This window comes from Podarcis tiliguerta (assembly GCF_965153285.1).
Source record: "Podarcis tiliguerta genome assembly, chromosome: 2".
In the NCBI taxonomy this organism is placed as follows: Eukaryota; Metazoa; Chordata; class Lepidosauria; order Squamata; family Lacertidae; genus Podarcis; species Podarcis tiliguerta.
The window spans coordinates 113,131,010-113,143,320 of record NC_139535.1 but is presented as its reverse complement, the minus strand read 5'-3'; the positions used below and the strand labels follow the sequence as shown (position 1 = coordinate 113,143,320).

General features: G+C 46.2%; 1 protein-coding gene across 2 annotated transcripts in view; it reads left to right on the top strand.

Annotated features, from left to right (window-relative positions):
- Positions 1-227: 227 nt before the first annotated feature.
- AGAP2 (ArfGAP with GTPase domain, ankyrin repeat and PH domain 2) overlaps positions 228-12,311 on the top strand; it is a 125,020-nt gene continuing 112,936 nt past the window's right edge. The window contains exon 1 of one of the 2 annotated variants that reach the window (XM_083427289.1): positions 228-748. In XM_083427289.1, coding sequence (XP_083283415.1) covers positions 589-748 — 160 coding nt within the window. In that variant the 5' untranslated portion in view covers positions 228-588. The remainder of the gene's footprint in view (positions 749-12,311) is intronic. The other variant, XM_083427290.1, reaches the window with a different exon arrangement.

The following is a 12,311-nucleotide window of genomic DNA, read 5'->3' as shown; positions in this document are numbered from 1 at the left end:
CTTATGAAAAATGGTGCGTCAATGTTGGATGGGTGTGTCTGCAGACATGGACGGCGATGACAAACTGCATGCCTGTTCGCCTCTTGAATGACTTCACATGGCTCTTTGTTTATCTAGGTGCAGCTGCCAGAAAGAAAAAAACAAAACAAAAAAGCATTGCCATAATTACACCTTTTGGAAAGCCAGAGCTCCAAACACCTGCCAATCCTGTCCCGCCTGCTTTGGGAGCACCCAGTTCTGCTTGAGATCCTTGGAGGATGTTTCACACAGCCGGGGCTGAGAAGTAGCTGCGCTGTATTTTGGTTGTGCTACGCCCTTGCCTGGTGTCAGAATCAGATAGAGATGGGGGGACCGAAAGCAGTGGCTCTGAAATGTGACGCTCTGCTCAGGAAGTGCAACTGACAGAGAGAGAGGGAGAGGGAGAGAGAGAGAGAAACAGGCCAACGTCTGAGAAAGGTTGGTGCTTTATCTGCGCATGAGGCATGCGTAAGTTTTCTGGCAAGAGAAGACACTGAGCTGGGAGCTGTACCATGGGCTGAGATCCTCTGCCTGCCCTGTCAAGAGGTTTTGTGTTTTTTTACGTCCATCATGAATGTGCAAAGGCAGTTGACATCTGCAGCCATCCGGACTGAGGCACAGAGATATGAGGGCGTTAAAGTGCAGCTCAACAAACTTTTCCGGCTGGTGGAGCTGGTCGGGGACCCACATCTGAAGAGCAGCATCAAGACTTCCCTGAGCATCGTGCGAGGTACGGGGCTGGGCCTTTCAAAGGGAGCGATGGAGGGACTGTCTGGGCAGGCTAGAAGCATTTTTCTCTCGGACCACTCATTTAAAAACACTTTCTGTTGGAGTGAACTCTTCTCCCCCTCCCTCCGCACTTCTCCTGGGGCCCGTTAATGGGTCAATCTTTTAAATTGCTTTAACTCTCTCAATTTGCATATACCACAAAGCCTCAAAGTCTCTGAAAGTCTTGAAGGGAGGGAGTGGTAACCCAAAAGAGTCAAATTGACTCTTGAAATGAAAGGACTCTAAAATATCCAGATAGAAATGTCTTGTAGGTAAAGTTGCCAAGTGCTGTTGTTTATGGCCTCCTGCTCCTCTGCCTTTAAGAGCAGCATACATGACCAACATCAGCAGGTGACAGTGCTTATCTATTCATGACACAAAGCTTCACCAAGCTGATGCTAAAGGCCCAAGAGCTGGCCAGGTTGTTCCCACTGGCAACCTGGTTACCTTGCCAGGTGTACCTTTCCATCATCACAAACTAGTCTGGGTTAGGGGGGCAAGCTTCTAATCTGACTGAACTTTTAGTTCAGGATCATGGCATCATTTTCAGCCTTTCCTGATGGGCCATCTTCTGGGGGAATTCCAGCTGCACAATAGCCGGACATTTCTGTGCCCATAGACACATCTATTCAAGAAGCATCCTCACAGCTCAAGAAGACAATCTGGCAAGGCACAGAGATGGGCTGCTGAAGGGGGTGGCCTGCGGATATAGGGGTGGGGGGTTGCCTATGGAGATTGTCAAAGGCCGTACAGCAAGGCTTGGAAGGTCACTTTCAGACCACAGACTGGAAATCCTCTAACCCCACTTTAGTTGACTAATCATACGGGTGAATTTAATACATAATATTTATAATGAGGCCTCTTCCTAGAATGCCTGCTTCTTCTTTTTCACAGTGGCTTCCATCACAAAAAACTGGGGGAGGGGGCACACGAGAGGTACAATATATCCAAAAGCTAAGCATGAGCACTATTAAACCCCACTGAAATCAATAGGGCTCAAGCATGAGAAACGTCATCAGGATCATGCTGCAAATCTGCACCCGTATGAAAAGCATGTAGGCACTATTGTAGCTAATTGATGAGTAACAAGTACATCTGCTTAATGGATCAGCAACCTGCCAATGAGTGCCACAGCACTGGGCTAACTGTTAAGCACAGGTGTTTAATTTGTTAATGCATTTGAAAGCGTCAATTTAAAGGAAATTAGTCTGCTCGTATTTAAATTTTTGACTGCCTTGCGCTGGTCACTTTTCCAGCTTTGTTACACCAGTGCTGCTGTGATGCTACATTTACACAGCAGCAGCCTGACAAATGTTTAGGATAAGACTGGAGCAGAAATTATATACGTAATGAGGAAACAATGGCCACCTGCAGTCAGGGGCCTCCATCAGCTATTAGGATTATATGCTCACAAGTGACTCGGTTTGCTATGGCTACGGCTCCAAAGTGCTTCCATCTGGGGGCTTTTCTACTAAAATAAAACAAGACAACTGAACAACAATGCATAAACCATGCTTAAAATATATAAAAGCCTTATTTTTTTAAGAAGTGTGTTTTAAGCAGACTTTCTTAACTCTTGTCCAGAGGAAGTCCTTTTTGGGCCAAAATGCATTGGGCATTAATAAAAAGCCTCACTCCCTTCAGCATCTTTTGAGAATGGTTCCCTTTTTTTCTTTTTGTCGTTTCCGAATTTCATTTAGTAGGGTCAGTCTGCTTTATGGTTCCTGTTGTTTCGTCAGTGTGGCTTGCTATAGCTGTCAGTCTTCAGCGTTCGACTGAAGCTAAGAGAGCTGAGTGAGGAATGGACAGGGCCGTGCTACCCATAGGTGCTAGGGGTGCGGGGCACCCAGGCGCCGGGCTCTCAGGGGCGCCCGGTTGAGAGTCCAGGACCCAAGAGTTGAGTCTGGGGAAGAGCCCACCCGTTGGTTGGAGTGCCACAGCTGGCTCTTCTGCTGCCGAGAGTTCGGGGGCAACTGAGCCAGCTAGACGCCGAAGCGGCCAGGCGGATCTTTGCACCCCGGCACCTCATATGCTTAAGACAGCCCTGAAATGGATGTGTTCCGTCTCTAGCGCATGTGTGTGTCAATGCACACGCACATGAATGTGTAAGGCTCTGTGGCAAACACTGGCATTTTGCATCCTGCATGTGCTGAGGTGTCGTCTGCATGGTTGATATGATGGTTGATATTATTTTATTTATTAGAACGTTTTTATAGTGCCTTTCACATCAGGTCTTGCGAGGTATATAATAGCTTTAAAAAATGTCTAACTTAATATATTAAAAATGCATTAAGAACATAGGAAACTGCCTTATGCTGAATCAGCCTATTGGTCTATCTAACCTGGCATTGTTTGCCCTGACTGGCAGCAGCTGTCCAAGATTTTTAGGCAAGGGACCCTCCCAGCTGTACTCGGAGATGCTAGTGAATGAATCTGGGGCTTTCTGGGGCTCTTCCCTTTACAATACAAGTGAAATGCCGATAATAAACCTTAGCAATAAGACTGTAAGGCAGTGTTTTGCTTTTCCAGCATATCTATAGCAAATCACCTTCTTGGCTTTTATGGAATGGAGGAAAGGTGGCAGCCCAGTCGTAGTGTGTACTGCAGGGGCGGGCAGATGTTGGGCTTGCCAGACCTACTTTTTTAAAATTAGAATTCCAAGATGAGCTCAAGAGAGGCAGGTGCAAAAGACGTAGAGCAGGTGTGGGCAGACTTTGGCCCTCCCTTGCTGAGCTCCATCTCCCAGCAGCCTCAGCAAGCCCGTGCTTGATGTTATAACTAAAAGAACAGGGTGCCTCGGAGCACATTCTGAGCCTGGAAATGTATTTTCAGTGCCACAGCTGAACAGAGCTCGCCATCTTTTCTCAAGAAGTGAAGCTGCCCCGAGCTACATCAGCAAGCGTGGAAGTTCCCACCCGGCCAGATTTCTTTAACTCGGCAGCCTGATTTGACGCTTGTCGATCTGCTGCAAACCATGCAGAAATCTACCAGTAGACTCCAAGCTACCTGTGGCTCAAGCCCCTTCAATAGCATTGCGAAAGTTCTACAGAAAACCCCACAAATTCCATATTTAGCTTCCCACACAAACATCTGATTCCCAGGCATGTCTTTGCAGCAACCTAGAGGCAGGTAAGATTCTCACACACATAGGCAGGCAATATTCCGTACTGGAAAGACAAGGTTGTACGAAGCCACAGTTTTCCCCTGTGCTGATAAAATGTATCTGAGATACATGTATGGGAAGAAACTGCTTCATGCAGTCTAAGCTTTCTGAATAGTAGATCTCATGCAAGGAGGTATGTGGTTATGCATGTAGGTTTTGCAATTTCCTGCACATTTTCTCCTGACTGCAGAAATTCAAAGCAGAAACACACAGAGTCACATTCAGAAGGCTGGGTAGGAGAATGTGATGAAGATTTTTTTTTTTTTAGCCTCCTCCCATTTACTGATATCCTGTCTTTACACCCATGTGAACCATGTAGTTTCAGGCAAGAGACTGACAACTTATGGGGAAAGTTGTCTCTTGACCATTTGCCATGCTCACTGGGGCTGATGGAGCACAAACGTATCTGGGGGAATCAGGTTACCCACCTCTGTTCTAGGCACTGTGGTTGGGAGGGAGAGAAAGAGAAAGAGACACAGGGGATGTGAACCAACAGCAGTAATCAAATTTGCTGAAACGATATTTTGATGAGAGGTTTAGTGCCTTGCACACAAAGCAGGTAGGCTGATGGCCCAAAACTAGTTGCAGCTGTTACCAGCACTGTTACCACTGCGAGAATAGGATGCTGGACTGCATGGACCATGGCCTGATCCAGTAGGCTCTTAGGTTCTTATGAACTTCATGAACTGAGGTCCTGCAAGAAACTCTACTTTGGTCTACCAGCTGAGCTCTTGACAAGCTTATTTAGCTTCTTTAGGCAATGGGCCAAAGTTGAAAATTTAAAGTTAGATTGTGTTAAGATTAATTATAGAACAAAAATTTGAGAAAGATGGAAAGGATTTGCTGAAATAGCTGTGAACTAGAATACAAAAAAGGGAGGTGTGAGGAGGTCGATGAAACAAGTAAATGAAAAGTAAGGATATGGTAACATTGGATGTGTTTTTTAAATTTTTCTGTTCTTTTTGTCGTTTTAATGTACTGTTTTTTCTTTTTTCTTTTACTTTTGATGTATTGATAAATTTTTAAATGTTTTTGTTGTCTTTCTTTTTCTCTTTTTTTCTGTAATTATCAAACTTCTAATAATTATTATTATAAAAAAATATTTAGCTTCTTTGATGAGCTGAGAACATTGTTTAGGGAGAAGGAACGAAGGAACGGAGGGAGGGAGGGAGGCGCATGTGTGATAGTTCATGAGGGGAAATGGAAGGCGATAGGTGGTGAAATTCCAAGATGGAAGTGATGCTAGGTAGTTTATCTCACAAGATGTAACAGTAGCCAGAACGGCAATTGTAATTCCAGACGGCCATTGTATTTCTGCACTTGGTATTTATAGGGTTTCGGCAATAAAGCATTCCAGATTCAGATGGGAGGACGGAGCAAGATTCTTAGCAAGGTTTGCTTTGCACTACATGCAGAAATTAAACTTCTAACAAAGCACTGTACAGTGGTACCTCAGGTTACATACGCTTCAGGTTACAGACTCCGCTAACCCACAAATAGTACCTTGCGTTAAGAACTTTGCTTCAGGAAGAGAACTGAAATTGTGCGGCGGCAGCACGGAAGCAGTGGGAGGCCCCATTAGCCAAAGTGGTGCTTCAGGTTAAGAACAGTTTAAAGTTAAGAACAGACCTCCGGAACGAATTAAGTACGTAACCAGAGGTACCGCTGTATCTGAAGAGCCTTTGTGGTGCCTTGTCTTTCTTTAATCCCTGATAGTAATATCCAGGTTCCACAATTGTCCCCTATTTTTGAAGCAAAGGGATGGTGGCGGCTTTGGCATCTGCTGTTGGAACACAGGCCTTTATCGTGGTTACAATAATAGTCACTTTGTGTAGCAATGGTGAACTGGCCATATACATAAATGCTCCCAAACAGGCTCTATTCTGTTCTGGTGCATCATTCTTGGGCCCTTGGTGGATCAATATTTGTGTTTAAGAGTCTGCAGTGTGATAAAGATATATTATATTGCTTATTAATTTTTTTAAAATCCAGGGCACCATCTTGTACTGAAGCACATTACAACAGAATTAATAAACAGCTGTAATAGACAAGAAGCTGTAAAAATAACGAAACACAGGTCTGCAATTGTGTGTGTGGCGGGGAATATTGATGCCCCAAATGCCTTCTGAAAGAAAACAGTATTTCCTTGCTGCTGGAAGACTAGCAGTGAGGGGAAAGAACGTACTTACCCCACCCCACCATTGCGGGGGGAGCTCCAAAACTCTGGTGCCGCTGTAAAGGAGGCCCTGTACTATATAAAATCCCTCCTCTCCAAAGTGTAAAAGTTGTTCCCGATTCCCCCTGAAGTGTGTGTAGCAGGGTGTGTTATGTGAATTATGGACCGTCCATAGACAAATCTGTGCCCCTTTAATATACACACGTGGAAATACCGGCTTATCAGCAGTCCCTAAAAATGATGTTCCAAGTAAACTGGGCTGACTCACACAAGGGAAGGTCACCATGTGGGTATCTCAGAAACAGCGAAAGGCTTCTGGGCCTTCTGGGCCTGTTCATGTGCAAGCACCATTTATGTGAATGGGTAACCTTGTGAGCCAGGATGGTATAGTGGTTAGAGTCCAACCACAGGGTGTCTTTAAGGGTGTTGGACAAGGACACTTGGTTTCACATGCTCTCTCAGCCATGAAGCCAGAGAGGGAGGAGAAATGGACTCAGAATAAATAAGCCCTATGGAATTCAGTGGGGCTTACCCCTAGGCAAGTGGGTTTAGGATGGCCGCCTTAACGTAATAAATAAACCAAACAGCACCTGTAGATAGGCAGTAAAATACAGCTGCCTCAGTAATCAGCCTGGCTGAATGGGTGGCAGCCCCAGGGTATTGACTTGTGTTTTGTTTTGGAAGGCCTGGTCTGAAGAGCACAGCCTAGGGTGGCCATACATCCAGATTTTCCCAGACATGTCCTCATAGCTGTCAACTTTTCCCTTTTCATAGAATCATAGAATCTTAGAGTTGGAAGAGACCACAAGGGCCATTGAGTCCAACCCCCTGCCAAGCAGGAAACACCATCAGAGCACTCCTGACATATGGTTGTCAAGCCTCTGCTTAAAGACCTCCAAAGAAGGAGACTCCACCACACTCCTTGGCAGCAAATTCCACTGTCGAACAGCTCTTACTGTCAGGAAGTTCTTCCTAATGTTTAGGTGGAATCTTCTCTCTTGGGACACGGGTGGCGCTGTGGGTAAAACCACAGTGCCTAGGACTTGCCGATCGTATGGTCGGCGGTTCGAATCCCCGCGGCGCGGTGAGCTCCTGTCTTTCGGTCCCAGCTCCTGCCCACCTAGCAGTTCGAAAGCACCCTTAAGTGCAAGTAGATAAATAGGTACCGCTTTATAGCGGGAAGGTAAATGGCGTTCCGTGTGCTGCTCTGGTGCTGGCTCGCCAGAGCAGTGATGTCACACTGGCCACGTGACCCGGAAGTGTCTGCGGACGGCGCCGGCTCCTGGCCTCTAGAGTGAGATGAGCGCACAACCCTAGAGTCTGACAAGACTGGCCCAAACGGGCAGAGGTACCTTTACCTTTACCTTCTCTCTTGTAGTTTGGATCCATTGCTCCGTGTCCGCTTCTCTGGAGCAGCAGAAAACAACCTTTCTCCCTCCTCTATGTGACATCCTTTTATATATTTGAACATGGCTATCATATCACCCCTTAAGCTCCTCTTCTCCAGGCTAAACATGCCCAGCTCCCTTAGCCGTTCCTCATAAGGCATCATTTCCAGGCCTTTGACCATTTTGGTTGCCCTCCTCTGGACACGTTCCAGTTTGTCAGTGTCCTTCTTGAACTGTGGTGCCCAGAACTGGACACAGTACTCCAGGTGATGTCTGACCAGAGCAGAATACAGTGGCACTATTACTTCCCTTGATCGAGATGCTATACTCCTTTTCATGCGAGGAATCCTATTCGGAATAAGGGAATTTCCCTTTAGAAAAAGGGAAACATTGACAGCTATGCATGTCCTCTTTTTCAAAAGTAAAATCGCAGTTCAGGGTGGATTTTTAAAATTTTGCAAAATGCCCTGGGCTTTATTTTTTATTGTTTGTACACCATTCGTACCAGGCCTCTCTAGGCCTCGTGGTGGTGAGGCCTTGTGCGGCCTAGGCCTTGTGTTATTTCTGGTGGCCCCCAGGCCTGGCCTGGCCTTTCCGGGACCGCTCAGCCTCGCATGGCCTGGAGACGCAGCGTCTCGTGAGCAGGAGGCCGAAGACAGCAAAGGTAAGGCCCACCTAGAAAGGTGTCTTCTTTTTTGCTCTTCGGAATATGGCAACCCCGGCATCAAGCTCAGCCTCTGCTGGCAAGGGGCATAACGCATGTCAACTTCTTAATTCATTAATTGTAGGAAATGATTTTATTTCCTCAACACGCATGTGCAACATCCCACCACAGAGTGTTTTGGGGTGCTTCCCGTACCAGCAGAGATCTATGTGAAAAATCTGGGAATTTGATGGGAGGACAAATAATTTAGATAGAGATAGGAGAAGGTGGATGATTTCAAACCCATGATAAGCAAACCCATTATAATTCAGCCTTGTATTATATAGAAACAAATTTAGGAAATATCAAAATCACAGTAGGTGCAACATAAAACCTGTGAGGTAGAGATAGAGGGTGAAATTTGATACCGCGGAAAGGTAGGGTGGTTATATAGCCCAAACTGAGATGAAGGGAAGTAAATCAATGGGTTGCTATGAACTGATGTTGGTTTGTTTTTGATATATTGTTTTCTCTTTTTCTCACTTTCTCTTTTTCTTTTGTATTCATTGCTTGTTTGTGTGTTTTTGGGTTTTTTATTCTGTACGGTTTTGTCTGGAAAAAGAACTCAACAAAAAGAATGGAGAAAATAAAATAAAATAATAATTCAGCCTTGTATTTTCCTCCTGATCGCAAGGCCTGTGGGTGACTTGCCTCATGAGGGCAGCACTAGGCTGTGAGGGAACAGGGAAGGCATGAATCAGCCCAAGGCCCAAGCAGACTTATTGCACAGCAGCCGTTGTCTAAAAGCACAAGGGAGAATTAAAAGGTGTTTAATGCACACATGAGCAGTTTAAAACTCAGCAAGGCCATTCCCTCTGCACCCGTGTGTTTCAAGTCATATTTGCATGCACACCAGAAAGGGGGCAGGGATGTCTTCACCTAAGGCACATTTCCTGTCTGGTCCTCCTCCCACATCTGCAACACCCCTGAACTCCTTTTCACAAAGCATGCGCAGCAGCTGTCTCAAACGTACACACCTGAGCTTATATTGCAAAGGGAATGTGGATTGCACATTTTCAAATCGGGTGGAAGCTGGTTTGAGGGGCAATGCATCAAACAGCAGCGTTTCTCAAGAAGTTGCAGGATTGATAGGGATGATGGCTCGCATCGTTGTGCACAGCTTCAAACACCAGTGGTAAGACAGCACGGGAGCCAGAGCAAACTGTAATAATAATAATAATGATAATAATAATAATAATAATAATAATAATAATAATAATAATAATAATAATTTTTTATTTATACCCCGCCCTCCCCAGCCAAGGCCGGGCTCAGAGCGGCTTACAAGCAATAATAAAAACAAGATGAATGATTACAACTTAAAAACAAAAGTAAAATACAGCATTAAAATAATGGAACGTTAAAATATTAAAATGTAGCCTCATCGCAGGAGGAGAAGGAAAAGAAAAAAGAAAGAGAGGGAGGGAGGGAATCAAATTGGCTCCAAGCCAAAGGCCAGGCGGAACAACTCTGTCTTACAGGCCCTGCGGAAAGAAATCAGATCCTGCAGGGCCCTGGTCTCATGAGGCAGAGCGTTCCACCAGGCCGGGGCCAGAGTTGAAAAGGCCCTGGCTCTGGTTGAAGCCAATCTAACTTCCTTAGGGCCTGGGACCTAATAATGTGTGCACAGCCTTGGAAAACTGTTGGTGGGGACTGCTTCCATGCTGACAGGCCTAGGAAAGCAAAGGCTAGACTTTTCAACGGCCTCTGGACTCACACACACTTTCTGATGTTGCTGCCAACATCATGTGCAAGTTGAGAATTGCACCCAGCAGATGCTACAACAACAGCGCAGGCTCCCCAGCCCTGGTATGAAACTTCTGGGATAGCTCAGTTGGTACAGCAGGAGACTCTTAATCTCTGGGTTGTGAGTTTGAGCCTCAATTTGGGCAAAAGAGTCCTGCATTGTAAGGGGTTGGAACGGATGACCCTCAGGGCCCCTTCCAACTCTACAGTTCTATGATTCTATGAGGCGCCATTCAACCGTCTTAGAGACTCCACATTTCGGTAGGGTTTACTCCTTAGCCTTTTCTTCTCCCAAATATGTCCTTCAAGGCAAGAGGTATGGATTGTTCCTTGGGATTTTCTCCCGAAGCTTTTCTCAAGAGTGAGTATGGCCGCAAGGCAGTGGGCGTTTAAGACCAGCGCTCATTTCCCCTAGATGGACTACCTTCCCAGGAAGACGAGCCCCTTCTGCTCTCTTTGACAATACTTGGGATGAAGAAATCATACCATCCACTTGGCTTCAGTAGGGGGTCCTCAGAACGGAACGGGGGAGGCAAAAGCAGGATAGCCTAGTGTGCGTGCCCATCCCTTGCAATGTTTGTGCGCACTAGAGCCTGAAACAGCAAGTGAAAAGCGCTTGCCTCTCTTGTCACTTCCCATCTTGGTGGGGACTCGGAGACATCGGCTGATCCTCAGCAGCTTGAAATGGATCTATTGAGCAGTAGCAGCAGGCAGCTGGCTGCCTAAAAGGCACGCCCCTTCCTAAAGGGAGCAGCGGGGGGAACCCCCTTTCCTTGATATCCAGTCCGTTGGGGTTAGCTTCACAATGGGGATGAACAGCCCTGACAGCAGAGAGCTCCCTCCCGCTGTTGGCAGCAGCAGCAAGGCGCTCTTCTATGTTCTCCCCAGGCAAGTGCCACAGGCAGAAGAATAGTTTCTCCCAGCAGATGGATGCTAATATACCCAGAGACACGTGGCAACGTAAATCCATAGATGGGAAGACCACCTTAGATCTGCAGAACTGGTGCTTTTGCAAGCGCTACACAAGGTCTGTTCTGCACTTGTACGGAACCGATTTTTCAGTGTGATGACACCATGGAACTCCCTGCCTATTGATATGAGGCAGACACCTTCACAGTATATTGTTTCTGGCACCATGGGCTCCCTTGGGAGGAAGCGTGGGATAGTAATTTCATAAATAAATGCATGTTTTTGTTTAGGCAATCCTACTGTAATATGTAGGGACGCGGGTGGCGCTGTGGGTAAAACCTCAGCGCCTAGGACTTGCCAATCGCATTGTCGGCGGTTCGAATCCCCGCGGTGGGGTGCGCTCCCATTGCTTAGTCCCAGCGCCTGCCAACCTAGCAGTTCGAAAGCACCCCTGTGTGCAAGTGGATAAATAGGGACCGCTTACCAGCGGGAAGGTAAATGGCGTTCCGTGTGCTGCGCTGGCTCGCCAGATGCGGCTTTGTCATGCTGGCCACGTGACCCGGAAGTGTCTGTGGACAGCGCTGGCTCCCGGCCTATAGAGTGAGATGAGCGCACAACCCTAGAGTCTGTCAAGACTGGCCCATACGGGCAGGGGTACCTTTACCTTACTGTAATATGTACAACTGACCTGCATTTTAATAGGTAATTTTTTTCTTCTTTTTGAACATGTAAATTTTTAAGTACTGCTTTTATTCATATTTGAATTATTTTTTAGTGTCAACTTGTTTTTAATTTCTGACTTTTATAGATAATTGTAACGTGTGTAAAGTGTTCAGACGTTTTGACAATGAAGTGGTATGCAGATTTTGCTGAGTAAGATAAATATTCACAAAATATTTGCCACTGTGTGATGGCATATTGCGTAGTATATGGAAGATGGAAATGGATCCTATGCAAAAAGAAAAAACATGAATGAGTGCAGGTATCTAGTAAACAAGGAATATATTTTTAAAGGAACCTGGAAATCATATTCAAAAACATTTTCAAAGATTTCACTTAGACCACATTCATACCATCTATTTGAAGCCCTATGATGCCATGGCTTTCCCCCCAAAATTATGGGAGCTGCAGTTTGGTGCGGGTGGTAAGGTAAAGGGACCCCTGACCATTAGGTCTAGTCGTGGACGACTCTGGGGTTGTGGCTCTCATCTCACTTCACTGGCCGAGGGAGCCGGTGTACAGCTTCCGGGTCATGTGGCCAGTATGACTAAGCCGCTTCTGGCGAACCAGAGCAGCGCACGGAAACGCTGTTTACCTTCCCGCCGGAGTGGTACCTATTTATCTACTTGCACTTTGACGTGCTTTCAAACTGCTAGGTTGGCAGGAGCAGGGACCGAGAAACGGGAGCTCACCCTGTCGTGGGGATTCGAACCACCGACC